Below are 19,153 nucleotides of genomic sequence, written 5' to 3'. Positions count from 1 at the left end.
ATATCATTGAGCCCTTAGAACTGCAAGTTTGTCTGGTCAATATTGCTCAATGTGCAGCTCAAAAATTCTACTTCCATTTAGAGCGTATTAAGTACATAAGTTCAAGCATCCAGAGACGTTGTCTTCAGTCAGTGGATTAGTCCAGTATACAACTAAGAGGGTATGGGCAAGGGGGCCATATGAAGAGGGATGAAAATAGGCACTGTACAATTTGTGGAGACTTACAGACTGACAGTCAGCACAATCACGTTTTTAAAGCTTAAAAAAAAAACACAACATGAAAGGCATACTCCTTTGAAATTGCCCACATTAGTTAATCCAAAAACAAAGTAAGGAAGTGGGCAGCCATAACCTCATGGAGATAGAATGTGGGTTCCACAAGTGTTATTAACCATAGAAAATTTAGAAATTTCAGGAAGAACTAACCAATCTGGGTGGGTTTCAGTTCGTCCAACTTGATATTAACAGCTGAGTTACTCCATTTGCAACAGTTTAACAAACACGTACCACCATAATTAGATTTTGCATACTTTATTCCTCTATTGCTCAAAATCAATTCTCATGTTCAAATTTAAAGGTTGCTGGGTTCCACTGACAATGTGTGAACTGAAAATACTTAAATGAGCAGTACAATAACCCAAACAAACATTTTAAATTAACCAGAATTTCACTTCAAGGGGACATCAGTCGATAAACCCTGTTGGGTAATGCTGTACGAGTACAATAGGACAGATCAAGCACATACAACTCCTGTGAATCCTTCGTCACCATAATTTTCAATTAAAGCCATGAGGACAGAATAAGCAGCAATAAATTCCAAATGCTAGCTGGCAGATGCAAAATGTTATTGTATCAGATCTTAAGGAAATTAGCTGCATTTCTTGCAATAATATTAACTAAGGATTCATATGCCTTTCAAGAAAAGATTTAATCCTTGAATTTTCAAGAAGTGTAACCTGTATCCAAAAATTAAGAATTCAACTTGTTTCTAAAGTTAAGTGAACTGAACCAGCACAAACAGGGCTTATACAAAATAGATTTATATCCTAGTCCACGCTGTTACAATTTCATAAAGGACCAACATGTACGCACACCGCCAAAGCCATCAACTAACTAAAGCCAAACATCATGAACATATTTCGAAACAGTTTTAAAACAAGACCAAATTGAACAGTCTACAAACGTCTTCACACAGAAGGCATGTAGAAGTCCGATTAAAGCATGTAAGTTTCAGTTTAAACTGTCATGCATTTTTCATCTGACGGCGGACTGAATAACTTTGAAATCCTCTAATATTCTGACTTTATGATAATAATTGAAACATCAAATCTGAAAACGGTCATTTTGCCACCAGGCAGCCTTCAAAAGAGATGCCATCTGTTAATCAATCATCAATTAAATTTCTTTCCAGTATTATTTCTTCTTGGTTCCATTAGAAAAAAATTGTGGAGTGTAACCCAACTGTATCGTACCTAATTAAACTGCAGCAATTACAGTGGGATAAGAGAATGGTTACATTTGGAGAACATGGTCCCAAGTAAACCAATCCAATAAATTAACCAGGATGTACAACACATTTTAGGCAACAGGAGGTTGGGTTTCAAATATTACACATTACAAATTAATTGAACAGCTTTCAATTACATTTGATTCCTAATTGATATTCTATGAACAGGCTAAGATGGCTGCTATCAGCAGATGAAAAACAGTTGCAACTGTGGTGGATTATTACAATAATCAACCTCGTCTCCAAAAACCACCAGTGAGGAAAGTACTTTATAAAATGATACATTTACTGATATTTCAATGCTTAATTTGGCTGAGTTGCATCCTTAACACTGACAGAGCTTTGAACTACTGATCTAATGGCTCAAAATATCAGGTATCAATGTTCTGCTCTTCCACTAAAAGTGGCATAAACAGTTGGTATAATTACAGAAACCAAGAATGCCACGGAAACACCTATTCACAAATCAGCAACTGCATCAGTAAGAAGTTAACATGCAGTGTTAATAAGTTAAACAAGTGATTTTTCAGCAGCTATACTCTTAGAATTTGAAAACTTGCAAAAACAAACTGTGCCTTACTGCTTGAAATGCAGCTAATTTTCCCAGAAAGCCAGAGTGAGCGAATGGAAATGGACAGAGGAAAAGGCAGACTCCACAAGACAAAAAGAAATCAGCAACAAGCTGCAAGTGTGCAACACATCTTTATTGAAACTTTCTCTGATGCAGCAACATCAATTTACAAACTCAGACTTCTCGGGAGCTCTGAAAGGCAGAGAAGAAAAAGGAATACAGCCTCAAGTTTAAAAACCAGTGAATCAAACATCCGCAAATGAACTTTATCAAAATATTCCCAGAAAGGGAGAAGTGGCGGCAGCATAAAGATGGTAGTAAGAAACTTTTTCTTTTTTTTTTACAAAAAAATAAATTAAGGAATTTTCAAGTTTTCAGGAACAAAACTGACATACCATTTGCTCTCTTAACACAGGCGTCTCTCTCTTTCTCACGCTCTATGTAGATGCAAACTACCAGAAACAGTTTCTGCTCAAGAATTGAAGGTGGTTATTTATAAAGCTGGGTTATTTTTGTTCGAAGCTGACAGAGTGAAAACAAAGATTAAAAGCTTCAACAAAAATGTTCTGGATGGGACATTTGAGTAGAGTTTGTGTGGCCTACTTTTACAAATAAATTTACTTTGTCAACTCCCTCTAGAATGGAGCAGCACTGTAGCTGTGAAAGACAAAATTAAGCACTGCCCAATATTTCACTTTCTCCAGTCCTTCATTAGGAGCGCATCACTTGAGCATTACCTCGAGGAGTGCCCCGAGGTCCACCAGGTCCAGAGCCACGCTTGAAGTTTGGTTGGTATCCATCCTACAAAACAATATATATATATATATGGGTTTTTTTTCAAATCAGACAGAAATACAATGGACCCCCTCAAAAAAGTATGACTGATACAGTTAAGTGATCAATAATCCAACTTAACGTAAAGGCTGTTTTGTGCAAATTATCCACAGCAGAAGTGCCCAAGTGTTTCAGTTTTGTGGAATTACCACTTGGGCACTTCTGCCGCATTCAATGCAGAATTCTCTTAATTTGCATCTTATCTAAAATTGCTCATCTTGGGTGTTTTAATTTAGGATACAACCCCCAAGGATGACAGCACCAATAAGAACGCTTCCAAGCCCTAATGAAAACACTGAAGAAAAGCAAACAGTGTCAAGTTGCTCAACCTTTAAAGATGTTCATCTATAGAAATTAAATTTGGGCCAACATTCAGTTTTATTCACCTTAGAATGGTTACAGGTTTCACTATCATATATAATCATAGAATTTTACACCATAGGAGGCCACTTGGCACATTGTGTCTGCACCGGTTAGAACCTTTGCTAAAACACAGACATCTAGTTTAGATTGCATGTTACCATCTAATGCAGGGGGCATGCGAGAGTGGGTATTGCTTTATGAGAAAATTAACTTCATGTTTGCACAGGTTGTAAAATTAATTAAGTTATGATAACTGCGTGGCTGTTGGAAAAGATTTACCTCCTGTTAAATGGAGGTCTTAATTAATTAATAGCCCTTTATCTCAGCTACCTACCTACTGTGGAAGCTTTCATTGACGACTAGTTACAATTTAAAGGCGGGAGGGGAAGAGAATAAAAATACACATTTCATTATTTGGTGATACAGTAGCTAGCACTGTTGCCTCACAGCACCAGTACTCAAGTTCAATTCCAACCTCGGGTCACTGTGTGGAGTTTGCACTTTTTCCCACAAGTCTGTGTGGGTTTCTGCCGGAAGCTCTGGTTTCCTCACAGTCCAAAGATTTTCAGGTTAGGTGGATTGGCCGTGCTAAATTGCCCCTTAATGTCCAGGGATGTGCAGGTTAGGTTATGAGATTATAGGGATAGGGCAGGGTGGACACTTGTAAACGGGCAGAGTGCTCATTCGAAGGATCGGTGCAAACCCGATGGGCCGAATGAAAAGAAATGAAAATCGCTTATTGTCACAAGTAGGCTTCAATGATGTTACTGTGAAAAGCCCTAGTTGCCACATTTGAATGGACTGTATGGATTCTATGATTACAATTCTAGGCATCTACAGAAGTGACTAACTGAGGTAAGCTATTATTTAACAGCAATTGCAAGATTGTGAATGAATCAAGTCTAATAAATTATAAGTTAACAAAGAACTTTGAGCAGTTGCCTCAGCGGCTTCATTAATATTTAGCTAAAGATAATGGGGTTTATGACTTGCAGCCCTGAATTTATTCAACTCTTACCTCAGAAGTTGACCAATTCCACAAGTTCCCCATGAAAAACTTTACATTTTACCACTTTTAATTTCAATTTTATTCACCCACATCAAATTTTTCTAATATAAGTGACCATGCTAATACCTTTCTCAAAGTAGTAGTGCATTGTTGCTGTGAAAGCATGCACCTTACTGCACCTAATACAAGTGGTTCAGGCTTTCATTTTTTGTTTTCCTTCCAAGAGTGTGATCTCTCTTAAATTTGGTCTTTGTGCAACTGGGATGAGGGTGATGGTTTGCTCAATAATTCCGATGCTAAAACAAACTGGTGCCATTGAGTCATATGCTTTAACAGATACTCACAAACCAATAAAAAGTCTTGTTGTTGACTATGCTTAAGAGCCTGGATCCTTAAAGATTAGTATCAAAGTTAGATATCTGTTTTGAAACGGACTTCAGATCTAGCACATCAGGTAGCCTTTGGATTGTAAATGGCCAAGAGTAACTGAAGAAACACTTACACGCTGGTAGCCAGAGTTTGGATAGTCACGAGGGGCAGAAAATGGAGATTGTCCATAACCACTGTTTGGAGTGTTTGAAAATGGAGGGCGGTAGCTCTCATATCCACCTGAAACACAAACATCTAGTCAAATACCAAGCACTAACTAGGATTTTTAATTTGAACTGGATCAGCAAAACTACTTGATGACTCATTTCTTTGTCAATTATGAACATACTTATACATCATCCTTAATGTAAGAATAGGTCCAAGACACTTCAGTCATTAAGAAGTTTTATCAAGAAAAATGAAGATACTGGGCCACATTAGTCGATAAGGGAAGATAGCCAAAAGATTGGTTTAAAGGACTGTTTTAATGGGAGAAAAAAAAAAAGTAGAGTTGGAGACGTTTAGGAAGAAAATTCCAGAGCTTATGTTCTAAGCAGTTCAAGACAGGCCACGAAATGGGAAGCAATTAAATCTGGAGATGTCCAAGATGCCAGAATTAGATAAGCACAGATATACTGGGGAGTTGTGAGGTTGGGAGAAATGACAGAGACGGAGAGGAGCAAGGTCATGGAGGGATGTAAAAACAAGAATGAAAACTTTCAAAAGGTTTCTTGACCGGGAGCCAGTGTGGATCAGTGAGCGTAGGGGTGGTGAGTGAACAGGATTTGGTGTGCGTAAGAACACGGGCAACAGATTTTTAAATGACTTGCAGTTTATGGGTGATAATGTAGGATGCCAATCAGGATTATGTTGGAATAAAAAAATACAAAAAAAAATAAACTAAAAAAGGATTATGTTGGAATAGTGAAGTCTAGAGTTAACGAAGCATGAAAGAAGGTTCAGTAGATGAGCTGAGGGAGGGGCAAAAGTTGGGTGATGTTTGGGAGGTGGAATCAGGCAGCTTTAGTGATATTGTGGAAAAATGGTCACTTGTTCACCTTGAGAATAAATATGACACTAAAGTTGCAAACAGTTTGCTTTAATCTCAGACAGTTGCCAGGGAGAGATATGTTGGTACCAGAAGATAATGGCTTTGGATTTGCCAATATTTAATTGGAAATATATTTATGCTTCTCCAGTACTGTCGAATAAACAAACTGATAATTCGATAACAGTGGAAGAGCTCGAGGTGGCGGTGAGGTAACGTCGAGTATAGTCAGCGTTTGTGAAAACTGCAGTTTGTTCTCCATTATTAGATAGATAAGAATGGAACTACGTGAGTGCAGTTCCACAAAGCTGGATGGCTTTGGAGATGTGTTGAAAGAGAATAATGTGGTCAATCTTGTCCAAGGCTGAAGATAGGTCGAGAAAGGAGTTTATCTTCTTGTAGTCACAGGTTATTATTTCATTTTGACAAGACTGTTTCAGCGCAGTGACAGCAAGAGTGGAAGAATTCCAATTTGGAATATCAGGAAAGATAAGCATGTATTTGAGAGGTGACAAAACATCAAGGGGTTGACAAGAAAAGGAGCTTGAAGAGGGCTTCGGTGAGCAAGAAATTATTTTGAAAATTATCGCTTAAAAGGTCATTTATGAGTGAAAAAATTGATTTGATCCAAGTCCATGTAACATTCACTATTTCAAAATACAAAAGTAACTTTCTCCATCAAGATATAAAGCTCTTTTCGCTGTACAGTATACGAGTTACTTTGGAGGTTGGCCTTTCACTCAGAACTCTTAAGATGGATGAAAATTTGCTGCCAAAATAACTGAGGTTAACCACAGAATACTTATACAGCACAGAAGATGGTCATTTGGCCTGTCGGGTCAGTGTTATGTCTGTGAAGGAGCAATACACCGAATACAATCCTCACACCCACTTCTCCTCACAGCCCTACACATTCTTCCAATTCAGTTAAAAAAGCAATTCATTCCTGAACTCCTCGATTGAATCTGCTTCCACCTTACACTCAGGCAGTGTCCTCTGGTTCTCAGCTATTCCAATGTGAACAGTTTCTCCCATCTACTCTGTCCAGACCCCTCATGATTTTGTATATTTCTATCAAATCTCTTCTCAACCTTCACTTCTCCAGAGAAAACAGACTCAACTTCTCCAATCCATGTAATGGAAGCTCCTCATCTCTCATGGGAACCAGTCCCATGAATCTTTTCTGCACATGCTCTATAATGCCTTCACATGTTTCCTAAAGTGTGGCGCACAGAACTGGACGCAATAACCCAGTTGAGACCAAACCAGCGTTTTCTGGTAAACCTGTACAAGTTCCTTGCATTTGTACTCTATGCCCCTATCAATAAAGCCAGCAATGCTTTATTCATTTCTCAAACCTGTTCTGCCACCTTCAATGATTTATGCACATAACCACCCAGGTCTCTCTGCAGCTGCACCCCTTTCAGCATTGTCCCCCCTTTAGCATTGTATATTGTTTCTGCGTTCTTATGACAGCAGCATTTGGAATTCTGCGGAATGCACTGCAATCATAGACAACCTGCCTAAAGTGTCTGCAGGCAATTGGGTCGGAGTTGCGAACATTGTGGGGCATCAGGGAGGGGAAGTTACCTGGACACTTTGTTCGAGGAGGCAGTCACTCCCGTTAGGTTAGGCAGAACCTTAAGTTGTGAATGAGGGTCTAGACGGCTGTGTTGCCTGCCAGGTGCCAGGGTTAAAGACATTTGCTCTGCGCTGGAGATAGAATTTACAGTTGGAGGCAGAGGGAAGTCCAGAGTGTGACAGGAAGGAACAGACATATCATCATAAGATTGCACCATCAAATGAAGCCGAAAATGGTAAAGAGAGTTTGGAATAACATTATTGTTTGAATAAACAATGGGGATGAATTGTTCTCGGGTAGAGATATAAATATGTATAACCTGATAGGCATTACAGAGACAATTGAAAGGTGGCCAAAGCAAGGATGCTGATAAAAGCAAATTACCGTGGATGCTGGAATCTGAAACCAAAGAGAAAATGCTGGAAAATCTCAGCGGGTCTGGCAGCATCTGTAGGGAGAGAAAAGAGCTAACATTTCGAGTCCAGGTGACCCTTTGTCAAAGCTGATGTCTATTTGACACATTGGAATGACAGGAAGCGAGGAAAAGGTGGCAGGATAGCTCTGTTAATTAAGGATGGCATTAGTTCAGTATTGAGAGATGACCTTAGTTTGAAAGAGCAAGATGTGGAAACAGTTTTCGTAGAGTTAAGAAATGGCAACCCAAGTTGCGGGAGCAGTTTATATGCCCTCTAACGGAAGTTACACTAGAGAACAGAACATACAGGAAGGAATAAATGGTGTGTGTGTGTGTAAGAAAGTGATAATCGTGGGTGACTTCAATCTACATGTAGATTTAGAAAATCAGATTGGCCTGAGAAATGAGTCCATTGTGTGTTTTCGTGACAATTCTGTGGAGCAGTGCATTCTAGTCAACCAGGGAGAAAGCTGTCCTAGACCTGGTAATGTGCAATGACAGGATAATCAATAGCTTCATGAGTAAAGGAGCCTCGAGGTGACAGCGATCTCAACATGTTAGAATTTCATGTTCCATTTGAAATGAAGTGTGGCTCCATGACTCATAATTTAAACTTAAATAAACGTAACTATGGGTGTGAAGGCAGAGTTGGCTAAGGTGAATTGGGAAATTAGATGAAAACGGTAGCAGTCAAGTGGCAATGGCAGACTTTCAAAGAATATTTAAGAACGCTCAGAAAAGATTCAGCCCTGTGAGAAAGAAAGGCTCTTTGGGAAGGATGCATCATCCATGGCTAAACAAGGAAGTTAAGGGCAGTATTAAATTGAAAGAAACATTGTACAAATCTTGGTAAATCAGAGATTGGATGGATTTTAAGGACCAGCAGTGAATGACTCAGCATATAATAAAGAGGCAAAAGGCAGAGTATGAGTAAGTTGGCTAGCAATATAAAATCAGAAAGTACAAGTTTCTACATGTATGGGTATTTAAATCGGAAGAGAACTAAAGCTGATTTTGGTCCTCTTGAGGGAGAATCTGGGGAATTAATAATGGAAAACAAAGAAACGGCAGAGATGTTGTCATTTTGTGTCTGAAAACTTCCCAAAGATTTTTGAAAATCAAGAGGTTATAGGGAGGGATGAACTTTATACAATCACCATTATACCAGCAAAAGGGTGCGAGGAAAACTATTGGACCCGAAGGCTGACAAGTCTCCAGGACTGGAAGGCCTGTTTCCCAGAGTATTAAAAAAAAGTGGCAGAATAAATAACAGATGCATTGGTTTATGATCTTGCAAAATTCCTTAGATTCTGGAAGAGTCCCAACAGATTGGAAAGTATCTAATGCAACACCATCATTTAAGAAAGGAGGGGGACAGCAATCAGGAAATTGTAGGTCAGTTAGCCTAACATTGTTCATAACATTGGAAAGTGCTGGAAGTTATTAAGGTTATAGCAGGATACTTAGATAATCACGATTTGATCAGGCATGGCCAACATGGCTTTGTGAAAGGAAATTCAGTTTAACTGAGAGATGCGCTGTACTTGGATTTTCAAAAGGCATTTGATAAAGTAGTACATCAAAGGTTACTACACAAGATAGGAGTACATGGTGTAGGGATAACATATTAGCTTGAATGAAGGATTGGTTGACTAAAAAGCCAAGTAGAGATATTAACGGGTCTTTTTCAGATTGGCAAGCTGTAACTAGTGGAGTGCCAGAGGAATTAGCGGTGGATCCACAACCAATTACAAATCTATACAAATGACTAACTAGGGGTCGGCAATTCTGCCCTTCGAGCCTGCATTGCCATTCAACATGATCATGGCTGATCCTCTTACCTCAATGCCAAATTCCTGCTTTCAACCCACATCCTTTGATGCCATTAAACTCCAAAAATGTATCTATTAGCACTATGGCTTCACAGCACCAGGGTCCCAGGTTCGATTCCCACTTGGGTCACTGTCTGTGCCGAGTCTGCACGCTCTTCACGTGTCTGCGTGGGTTTCCTCTGGGTGCTCCAGTTTCCTCCCACAAGTCAAAATGTGTGCTTTTAAGAAAAATGGACATTCTGAATTCTCCCTGTGTACCCGAACAGGCGCCGGAATGTGGCGACTAGGGGCTTTTCACAGTAACTTCATTGCAGTGTTAATGTGAGCCTACATGTGACAATAAAGATTATATGTGTCTCTTTCTTGAACTGTGACTTGGCCTCTACAGCATTCTGTGGCAGAGAATTCCACAGGTTCACTATCCTTTGATGAAGAAATGTTTCCTCATCCCAGTCCTAAATGGTCTACCTGAGACTGTGTCTCCTGGTTCTAGACTCCAACTTGGGAAAACATCCTCCCTGCATCTAGTCTGTCCAGCCCTGTTATGAATTTTATATGTTTCAATCAGAACTCCTCTCATCCTTCTAAACTCTCGTCAATACAGGCTCAGTCTAACCAATCTGTCCTCAGAGGACAGTCCTGCCAACCCCTAGTGAATCTGTTGCACTCCCTCTGTGGCAAGGAAAGACGGAGACCAAAACTGCACGCAATACTCCAGATGTGGCCTCACCAAGGCCCTGTACAACTGCAATAAGACACCCCTACTTCTGAACTCAAATCTTTTTGCAATGAATACGAACATACTATTTGCCTTCCTAACTGCTTGCTGTACCTGCCTCTCCATCTTCATTGACTGGTATACGAGGACGTCCAGAAACCTTTATACATCCACACTTTCTAATACATCACCATTTAAATAAAACTCTTCCTTCCTGTTTTTCACACCAAAGTGCATAATGTCACATTTAGATATGTTACACTGCATCAGCCATGTTTGCTCACTCATTCAACTTGTTTAAATCACCTTGAAGCCTCCTTGCATCCGACTTGCAACTCAGGATTTTCCCCAGTTTTGTGTCATCAGCAAACTTGGAAATGTTTATTTTTTGGTTCCCTCATCCAGGTCATTGATATATATCGTGAACAACTGGGGTCCAAGCACAGAGCCCTGGGGTGCCCCACTCGTCACTGCCTGTCACTCAGAAAAAGACCCATTTATTTCCACTTTGTTTCAGGGATGGAATGTATGGTAGCTTTGCTGATGACACCAAGATAGGTAGGACAGCAAATTGTCAAGTGGAGATAGAGAATCTGAAAAGGGATATAAACAGGCAAGTGAAAAGGCAAAAATTTGCAGATGGAGTATAACGCAAGTAAATGTGAACTTGTTCAGTTTGGCAGGAAGTATTGAAAAGCAGTATACTATTTAAATGGTGAAAGATTGCAGGACTCAATGCTACAGAGGGATCCCATCATTGGTACATGACTGACATGATGCATGAATCATAAAGTTACGTATATAGGATTAGTGATTAGGAAGTCAAATGGAATGTTGTCCTTTATTGGAAAGGAAAAGGAATATAAAAGTAAGGAAGTTTTACTACATTTGTACATGGCCTTGGTGAGACAGCATCTGGACTAGTGTCTAGTTTTAGTTGCTTTATTTTAAAAAAAGAAATATTTCGGAGAAGGTTCACTGGACTCAATCTTGGGATGAAGGAATTCTCTTCCTCAGGAAATGGTGGAGGCTCGGTCTTTGAATTTATTCACATTTCTGTTCGGTTTATTCAGTTCGGCAGATTTCTGTTCGGCCAGGGAGTCAAGGGTTGGGGGGCAGACAGGAAAGTAGATCTGAGACCACAACGAGGTAAGCGAGATCTTATTGAATATAGGAGCAGGCACGAAGGGCCAAAGAGTCTAATCCTGTTCCTGTGTTCCATTAGCCACTGCTCAATTTCCTCTCAAGCAGCCAATTTTGTATCCATTTTGTTACTGCCGGTTTTATTTCATGAGCTCTAGCTTTGCTCACAAGTCTTCTGCAGTACTTTATCAAATGCCTTTTGAATTTCCAGGTAGACACATCAACAGCATTTTCCTCATCAATCTTCTCTGCTACCTCAGCAAAAAACCCTAGCAAGTTAAACACTATTTGCCTTAACGAATCTGGCTTTTCTTAATTAACACCGATTTGCCAGAATGATTTTTAATTTTCCCCCGATGTTTCTTTTGCTGTTAAGACCATAAGACATAGGAGCGGAAGTAAGGCCATTCGGCCCATCAAGTCCACTCCACCATTCAATCATGGTTGATTTCAACTCCATTTACCCGCTCTCTCCCCATAGCCCTTAATTCCTCGAGAAATCAAGAATTTATCAATTTCTGTCTTAAAGACACTCAATGTCCCGGCCTCCACCGCCCTCTGTGGCAATGAATTCCACAGACCTACCACTCTCTGGCTGAAGAAATTTCTCCTCATCTCTGTTCTAAAGTGACTCCCTTTTATTCTAAGGCTGTGCCCCCGCGTCCTAGTCTCCCCTGCTAATGGAAACAACTTCCCTACGTCCATCCTATCCAAGCCATTCATTATCTTGTAAGTTTCTATTAGATCTCCCCTCAACCTCCTAAACTCCAATGAATATAATCCCACGATCCTCAGACGTTCATCGTATGTTAGGCCTACCATTCCTGGGATTATCCGTGTGAATCTCCGCTGGACCAGCTCCAGTGCCAGTATGTCCTTCCTGAGGTGTGGGGCCCAAAATTGCTCACAGTATTCTAAATGGGGCCTAACTAGTGCTTTATAAAGCCTCAGAAGTACATCCCTGCTTTTATATTCCAAGCCTCTTGAGATAAATGACAACATTACATTTGCTTTCTTAATTACGGACTCAACCTGCAAGTTTACCGTTAGAGAATCCTGGACTAGGACTCCCAAGTCCCTTTGCACTTTAGCATTATGAATTTTGTCACCGTTTAGAAAATAGTCCATGCCTCTATTCTTTTTTCCAAAGTGCAAGACCTCGCACTTGCCCACGTTGAATTTCATCAGCCACTTCTTGGACCATTCTCCTAAACTGTCTAAATCTTTCTGCAGCCTCCCCACCTCCTCAATACTACCTGCCCCTCCACCTATCTTTGTATCATCGGCAAACTTGGCCAGAATGCCCCCAGTCCCGTCATCTAGATCGTTAATATATAAAGAGAACACCTGTGGCCCCAACACTGAACCCTGCGGGACACTACTTGTCACCGGTTGCCATTCCGAAAAAGAACCTTTTATCCCAACTCTCTGCCTTCTGTCTGACAGCCAATCGTCAATCCATGTTAGTACCTTGCCTCGAATACCATGGGCCCTTATTTTACTCAGCAGTCTCCCGTGAGGCACCTTGTCAAAGGCCTTTTGGAAGTCAAGATAGATAACATCCATTGGCTCTCCTTGGTCTAACCTATTTGTTATCTCTTCAAAGAACTCTAACAGGTTTGTCAGGCACGACCTCCCCTTACTAAATCCATGCTGACTTGTCCTAATCCGACCCTGCACTTCCAAGAATTTAGAAATCTCATCCTTAACGATGGATTCTAGAATTTTGCCAACAACCGAGGTTAGGCTAATTGGCCTATAATTTTCCATCTTTTTTCTTGTTCCCTTCTTGAACAGGGGGGTTACAACAGCGATTTTCCAATCCTCTGGGACTTTCCCTGATTCCAGTGACCTTTGAAAGATCATAACTAACGCTTCCACTATTTCTTCAGCTATCTCCTTTAGAACTCTAGGATGTAGCCCATCTGGGCCCGGAGATTTATCAATTTTCAGACCTTTTAGTTTCTCTAGCACCTTCTCCTTTGTGATGGCAACCATATTCAACTCTGCCCCCTGACTTTCCTGAATTGTTGGGATATTACTCATGTCTTCTACTGTGAAGACTGACGCAAAGTACTTATTAAGTTCCTCAGCTATTTCCTTGTCTCCCATCACTAGATTACCAGCGTCATTTTGGAGCGGCCCAATGTCTACTTTTGCCTCCCGTTTGTTTTTAATGTATTTAAAGAAACTTTTACTATCATTCCTAATGTTACTGGCTAGCCTACCTTCATATTTGATCCTCTCCTTCCTTATTTCTCTCTTTGTTATCCTCTGTTTGTTTTTGTAGCCTTCCCAATCTTCTGACTTCCCACTACTCTTTGCCACATTATAGGCTCTCTCTTTTGCCTTGATGCATTCCCTGACTTCCTTCGTCAGCCATGGCTGCCTAATCCTCCCTCTGATAACCTTTCTTTTCTTTGGGATGAACCTCTGCACTGTTGTTACAGACAGATGGATGGAGGTGAACAGCTCTGATTTCTCCTCTCACCATCTATCTATAAGCAGAATGATGTTTTTGATTTCCCCCTTCATATATGGCATATATTCCCAACCCCTCAGTTTTGGTGTGATCCAATTTGGCATTAATAACCCCACAGCAGACCTGAAACAGGATAAACTAAAAGGGTCAATTTATTTTATACAGAATCACGTGGCCACCTTTTCATTCAAACATAAAAGTGGGATGAAGAGTAGAAAGAAGCTCAGGGCAAAGACCACAGAGAAGATAGGAATTATTGTTTCATGTGAGTCCAGCAAAGCCCAATGGTGTAGAGTTGGCAGGGTGAAGACAGATGTTGGATAATCCACTTTTCCAGTAGAGATGACTTCCACAATGCGATTGGCACACAGAGATTATTTAGTCTTGTAGGCATTGATACAGGAGTTCCAGTAGAAAAAGTGCAGATTGCCAGGCAATTTAAAACTGGAGACAACTCTGGTTCTGCTGCTGCTTGGTTGATAGAAGATGGCAAACTGCCTTTGCAGCTCCACAAAGCAGGATAACTAATTCTCCCAGCCAGGGGGATCATATATTTCTCCACTTTGCTTTGAATAAATAATGTCTATGTCTAGATTGTAGAATGCGGTGCATCTTGTATATGGTACACACTGCTCCAGTGGATGGGGTGAATATTAAACGTGGTGGAAGAGGTAATCAAACCGACTGGTTTGTCCTGGACGGTGTCGAACTTCTCAAGTGTTGTTGGTGCTGAACTCATCCAGGCCAAGTGGACATTATTCCATCACAATCCAGACTTGTGCTTCAAGTTCTGGGAGTCAGATGGTGAGTTATGTGCTGCAGAATTCAGAGTCTCTGGCTTTCTCTCGGAGCTACAATTTTACATAGCTTGTCTAGGTTTAGATTCCAGTTAATGGTAATCCAAAGGATGTTTCTAGAAGAGGATGTCATTGAATGATATGGGGAAATAATTAGATATTTTTAGTTGGCGAAGGTCCTCCCTCTGGCACTTGTGTGGCGCTAAAGTTACTTGCTACTTATCACCCTAAACCTGAATGTTCTCAGTGTCTTGCTACAATCAGCAGCAAACATCCCCACTGCTAAACTTGAGATGGAGGGATGGTCCTCCAGAGCTGGTTTCCAATAACCCAAGAATCTAAAACTCTTCCTCATACACCACCTTTCTGGCCATGCAGTCAGCTGCTTTATTTGATTTGATCTCTTATTTCCATACTTACTTGCACATGGTAGCAGAGGTCTTGCTTGCTCATTTCCTATCCAGCTCCCCAAATGGTGCTTACTGTTCTTTGTGCATGGGCGGCACAGTGGTTGGCACTGTTGCATTAGGCTGCCGAGGAGCCAGGTTTGATCCCTGGCACATCAACCTCGGGTGAGGACCAGATGTGTGGTTACACTAAATATCCAGAAGGTGCTGCCCAAGTTGCACCATCCACTGTCAGCAGTTTGGCATTCCACTGCTTCAATGTAGACCAGCAATTAATATCATCACCGCATTATATTTAGGGGCAGTAATTGATAGCGGTCATAGTATTGTAACATTATTGTTTATTGCCAAACAACTTGCTGGGCACTGAAAACATAACTATTACAGGTGTGTAGACTCATTCCTTCAGGTTTGATTTATTTTTTACAAAAATATTTATTATCCTTTATGCCATTTCCCCCCTCTCAATAAAATATTTCTCCCTCTTTTTCTGATTCTGTACTGGACTTGATATTAGGTTCACCCTCCCTCGCAGTCCTTCCGGTGTTTAGTTTACCAATTCTTTAGTTTCATTGGTTAAGTAGATACCCTATTGGTTGCCCTTTCATTCAAGTCGGAAATTTCCTGCTTCCCTCACTGTGCTCCAATTAGCTTGCAGCACATTTCTGAACTGAAGGCCGCAGGGACAAAACTAAAACAGCAGATGCTAGTAGATGTCCTGCTACAGCAAATTCTGGCCCATTTTATATACACATAGTCTCACAAGGAAACAATTTTTGTTCTCATCTTTACCAATTAAGTTATGCCCAAAATGCAAGTCAGAGGAATAAAAGCTATTTCCCACCTCTGAATCCATTAGCAGGTCCCCGGTAGCCATTCATTCCTCCTCGTGCGTTGCGTGGGCCACCACGCGACACTCCCCTGCTGTTGTAGAAAGCTTGTCCTGTGCGTGTAAAGCCTGCATTCTGTTGAGGCTGTTGGGATAGCTGCTGATGAGTTGTTCCAGCAGGATGTGTTTGGTCTTGGGATGCATGGTAAGGACTAACCACTGTGCAAAGAAAAATACAATAGTTTAGTATTATGCAATTTAAAGTGATGGCTACAGTCCCCAAGATAGAACGTAAATGAAAAATGATGCAACGATGACTAATTTAATTCATTGGGAATAACATTAACAAAATACATTCGGAATTGTTTTAACTTTATCTAAGGATTTCATAAGAGTTGATGAAGAAATTAATTCCTTTGGTGAGAGAGCCCAGAACAAGGGGGCATAATCTTAAATTTTAGTTAGGCTGTGCAGAAATCTCCTCTTAGCACAAATGGCAACAGAACTCTGAATAGGAAGGAAGACACATCTAGCATTATGGTTTTGCAAATCATTGTTATTTTGAGATTTCTCAATTGAGTGAAGTTTAAAAATAAATCTGTAGTAAAATGTTTTTCCCTTCCCATAAACTAAAAGCGGTACGACTGATCAAACTTCTGAGTGATTACTGTGGGTGGTGCAATTTTTTCCATAGCTGCAATCAACAATGAGCATGCCCAAAATTATACTTGCTTTGTGGATGGCACCCCTCTTCCCCTGCCCCACCAAAAGCTGTTCGAATCATAGAAGGGTTACGGTACAGGTGGCTGTCATTTGGCCAGTGCTGACTCTCTGTAGAAGCAAATCACTTAGTGCCACTCACCTGCATTTTCCTGTAGCCTACAAATTTTTACCTCTTCAGATTCTCATCCAATTTCTTTTCAAATGCCTCATTTGAGCCTGCCTCCACCACATTCTCAGTCAATGCATTCCTAGTCCTAATCACTCGCTGTTCAAGTAAGTGTTTCCTCATGTTAGCAATGTTTCCCTGATTGAGCCAAGGTAAACTGGAAATTCCAAAACTGAGATAGAGATAATTGTTAAAGGTGTTATCGGTTAAGGAACCAAGGACACACATCTGCCATGTTCTGACTGAATGGCATAACAGGCTAGAGGTACCTAGTGGATTCAGCAAATGGCAGAATAACCAAACCTTCAGTTTACTTTTTTTTTGTCAAAGTTCATAATTATTTTGCTTTTTCTTACAGGATTAAATCACACCAAAGAACACTGGTTCAATATTTTGAGATTAAAGCCCACTTACGCTCATTTTGATCAGCCTGGAATGTGTGTTAGCATCCAGTTCTGTAATCAGAAACTGCACCATTCCACAAAGCGTGCTTCTTGTTGGACATGAGCATTGTCACAGAAAAAGTAACACCACCCACAGTAATCATGGAGAAGTTTATGCAGCAGTACCATTTCTCTGATTTTTGGGGACAGAAACTTCCTTTAATGACAAATTTATTTTTAAAATTCAATTAAAAAATACCAAAACGCAAAACATGATTCGCAAAACTATGATGCTAGATTATCCCTCCTCCCTACTCCTTTTTGCTTTGAAGTTAGCAATTTCGACAACCTTTAAATATTTCACCCTTGCAGACCTCCAAGAACTGGTGGGTGAATTGACCTGAAAGACATCCCCAACATTCAGACAAAGCCAGCATATCGTGGCCAGTGGTAGGAACATTGGTCAATTGATCTAATGGCCAGAGCAGGCAGAAAAACTAGCAAAACACCGGGGAGGACAGATTTTTAAAAAACAATGCAACTAAAGTACGTCAGGGTTAAAAGATTATTGATAAACAGGACTAAATAAATTAGAGCAAACAGTTTGAAACTCACCAACTGGAAATACTGAAACTCAGTACAACTGTTTGAGACAAAAACAGTCAACAGATCACAAAAAATGCAACTTCATGGGAAACAAAATTAAGATCCTAAACTGACATCAAGGATTGAGCAAGACAGGATCTTGCATACCTTTCATAAACCAACTTCAGGGTTTTCGATGCTCAGGAGACCACATGATGCCTGAATGAGCTAACTGTACTTTGAAGGCCCCATGAAAAATTATGACCAAAGATTGTGATATTCTGGACCACAGGCAGCCACAAAGGGTTGGTTCCTTCATGCTAAAGCAACCATGGATAATTATCCATGGATCAGAGGGCATGATCGCAGAGGAAGGGTTCACCCATTTAAGACCAAAATTAAGAGGAATTTCTTCTCTCAGAGGGAAGTGAATCGCAAAGAGCTGCAGAGGCAGAGTCATTAACTATGTTCAAGGCAGAGGTAGACAAAACTTTTAATCAGTAAGGGAATCAAGGTCTATGGGGATAAAGCAGGAAAGTGGAGTTGAGGATTTTATCGGATCAGCCAAGATCTGAGTGGTAGAGCAGACTCGATGGGCCGAATGGTTTACTTCTGCTCCTACACCTTATGGCCTTATCCTTTGGCATGCAAAGTTTTCCAGATTCCAGGAGTGTTCCAAACTGAACTTTTCACACACTTCCTTTAATTCCACGGTGTCTTCAAGAATCGTACTGTTACTGCAGGATCTGTTGGACTATCTATTTGGACAAGATATAATTTTAAAATTTAAGAGATTTTGCTGTGGTAACTTCTGAAGTTAAAGGAGGTATAATTTTAGAATTCCACAGATGCACTACCCTCAGAAGAAATTCCTCCTTATCCCTGCTTTAAATGGCCACCCCTTACTGTTTTATTATGCCCTCTGGACGTAGACTCTCCCACAAGAGGAATCATCCTTTCAGCATCTACCCTGTCAAGCCCACTGAGAATCCTGTGTCTCAATATCACCTCACATTCTTAACTCCGAGTGCAGGCCCAACCTACTTAACCTCGCCTCATAACAAAATCCCTCCACACCGGGATCAACCTAGTGAACCTTCTTTGGACTGCCTCCAATGCCAGTATATCTTTCCTTAGATAAGGAGAACAAAACAGTTTACACTATTCAAGGTGTGGTCTAACTGGTGCTTTGCATAGTTTCATCAGGACCTCCCTATTTTCATACTCCATTCCCTTTGAAATAAAGGCCAATATTCCATTTGCTTCCCAATTACCTGAACTTATTAGTTTTTTGAGATTTATGCATGAGAACCTCCAAATCCCTCTGTGCTGTAGTTTCCTGCAATCTTTCTTCATATAAATAATATTCAACACCTTTACTTTCCCAAAG

At 40.5% G+C, this 19,153-nt stretch overlaps 1 protein-coding gene across 3 annotated transcripts in view; it reads right to left on the bottom strand.

Annotated features, from left to right (window-relative positions):
* caprin1b (cell cycle associated protein 1b) overlaps positions 1 to 19,153 on the bottom strand; it is a 154,434-nt gene that overhangs the window by 10,760 nt on the left and 124,521 nt on the right. For all 3 annotated transcript variants that reach the window (XM_038808235.1, XM_038808236.1, XM_038808234.1), the window contains 3 exons: positions 15,922 to 16,125; positions 4,787 to 4,893; positions 2,816 to 2,879 (listed from right to left, as the gene is read on the bottom strand). In XM_038808235.1, coding sequence (XP_038664163.1) covers positions 2,816 to 2,879; positions 4,787 to 4,893; positions 15,922 to 16,125 — 375 coding nt within the window. The remainder of the gene's footprint in view (positions 1 to 2,815; positions 2,880 to 4,786; positions 4,894 to 15,921; positions 16,126 to 19,153) is intronic.

Source organism: Scyliorhinus canicula, chromosome 9 (assembly GCF_902713615.1).
Source record: "Scyliorhinus canicula chromosome 9, sScyCan1.1, whole genome shotgun sequence".
Lineage (NCBI taxonomy): Eukaryota > Metazoa > Chordata > Chondrichthyes > Carcharhiniformes > Scyliorhinidae > Scyliorhinus > Scyliorhinus canicula.
The sequence above is the reverse complement of the archived record's forward strand: the minus strand, read 5'-3'. Positions and strand labels throughout refer to the sequence as shown.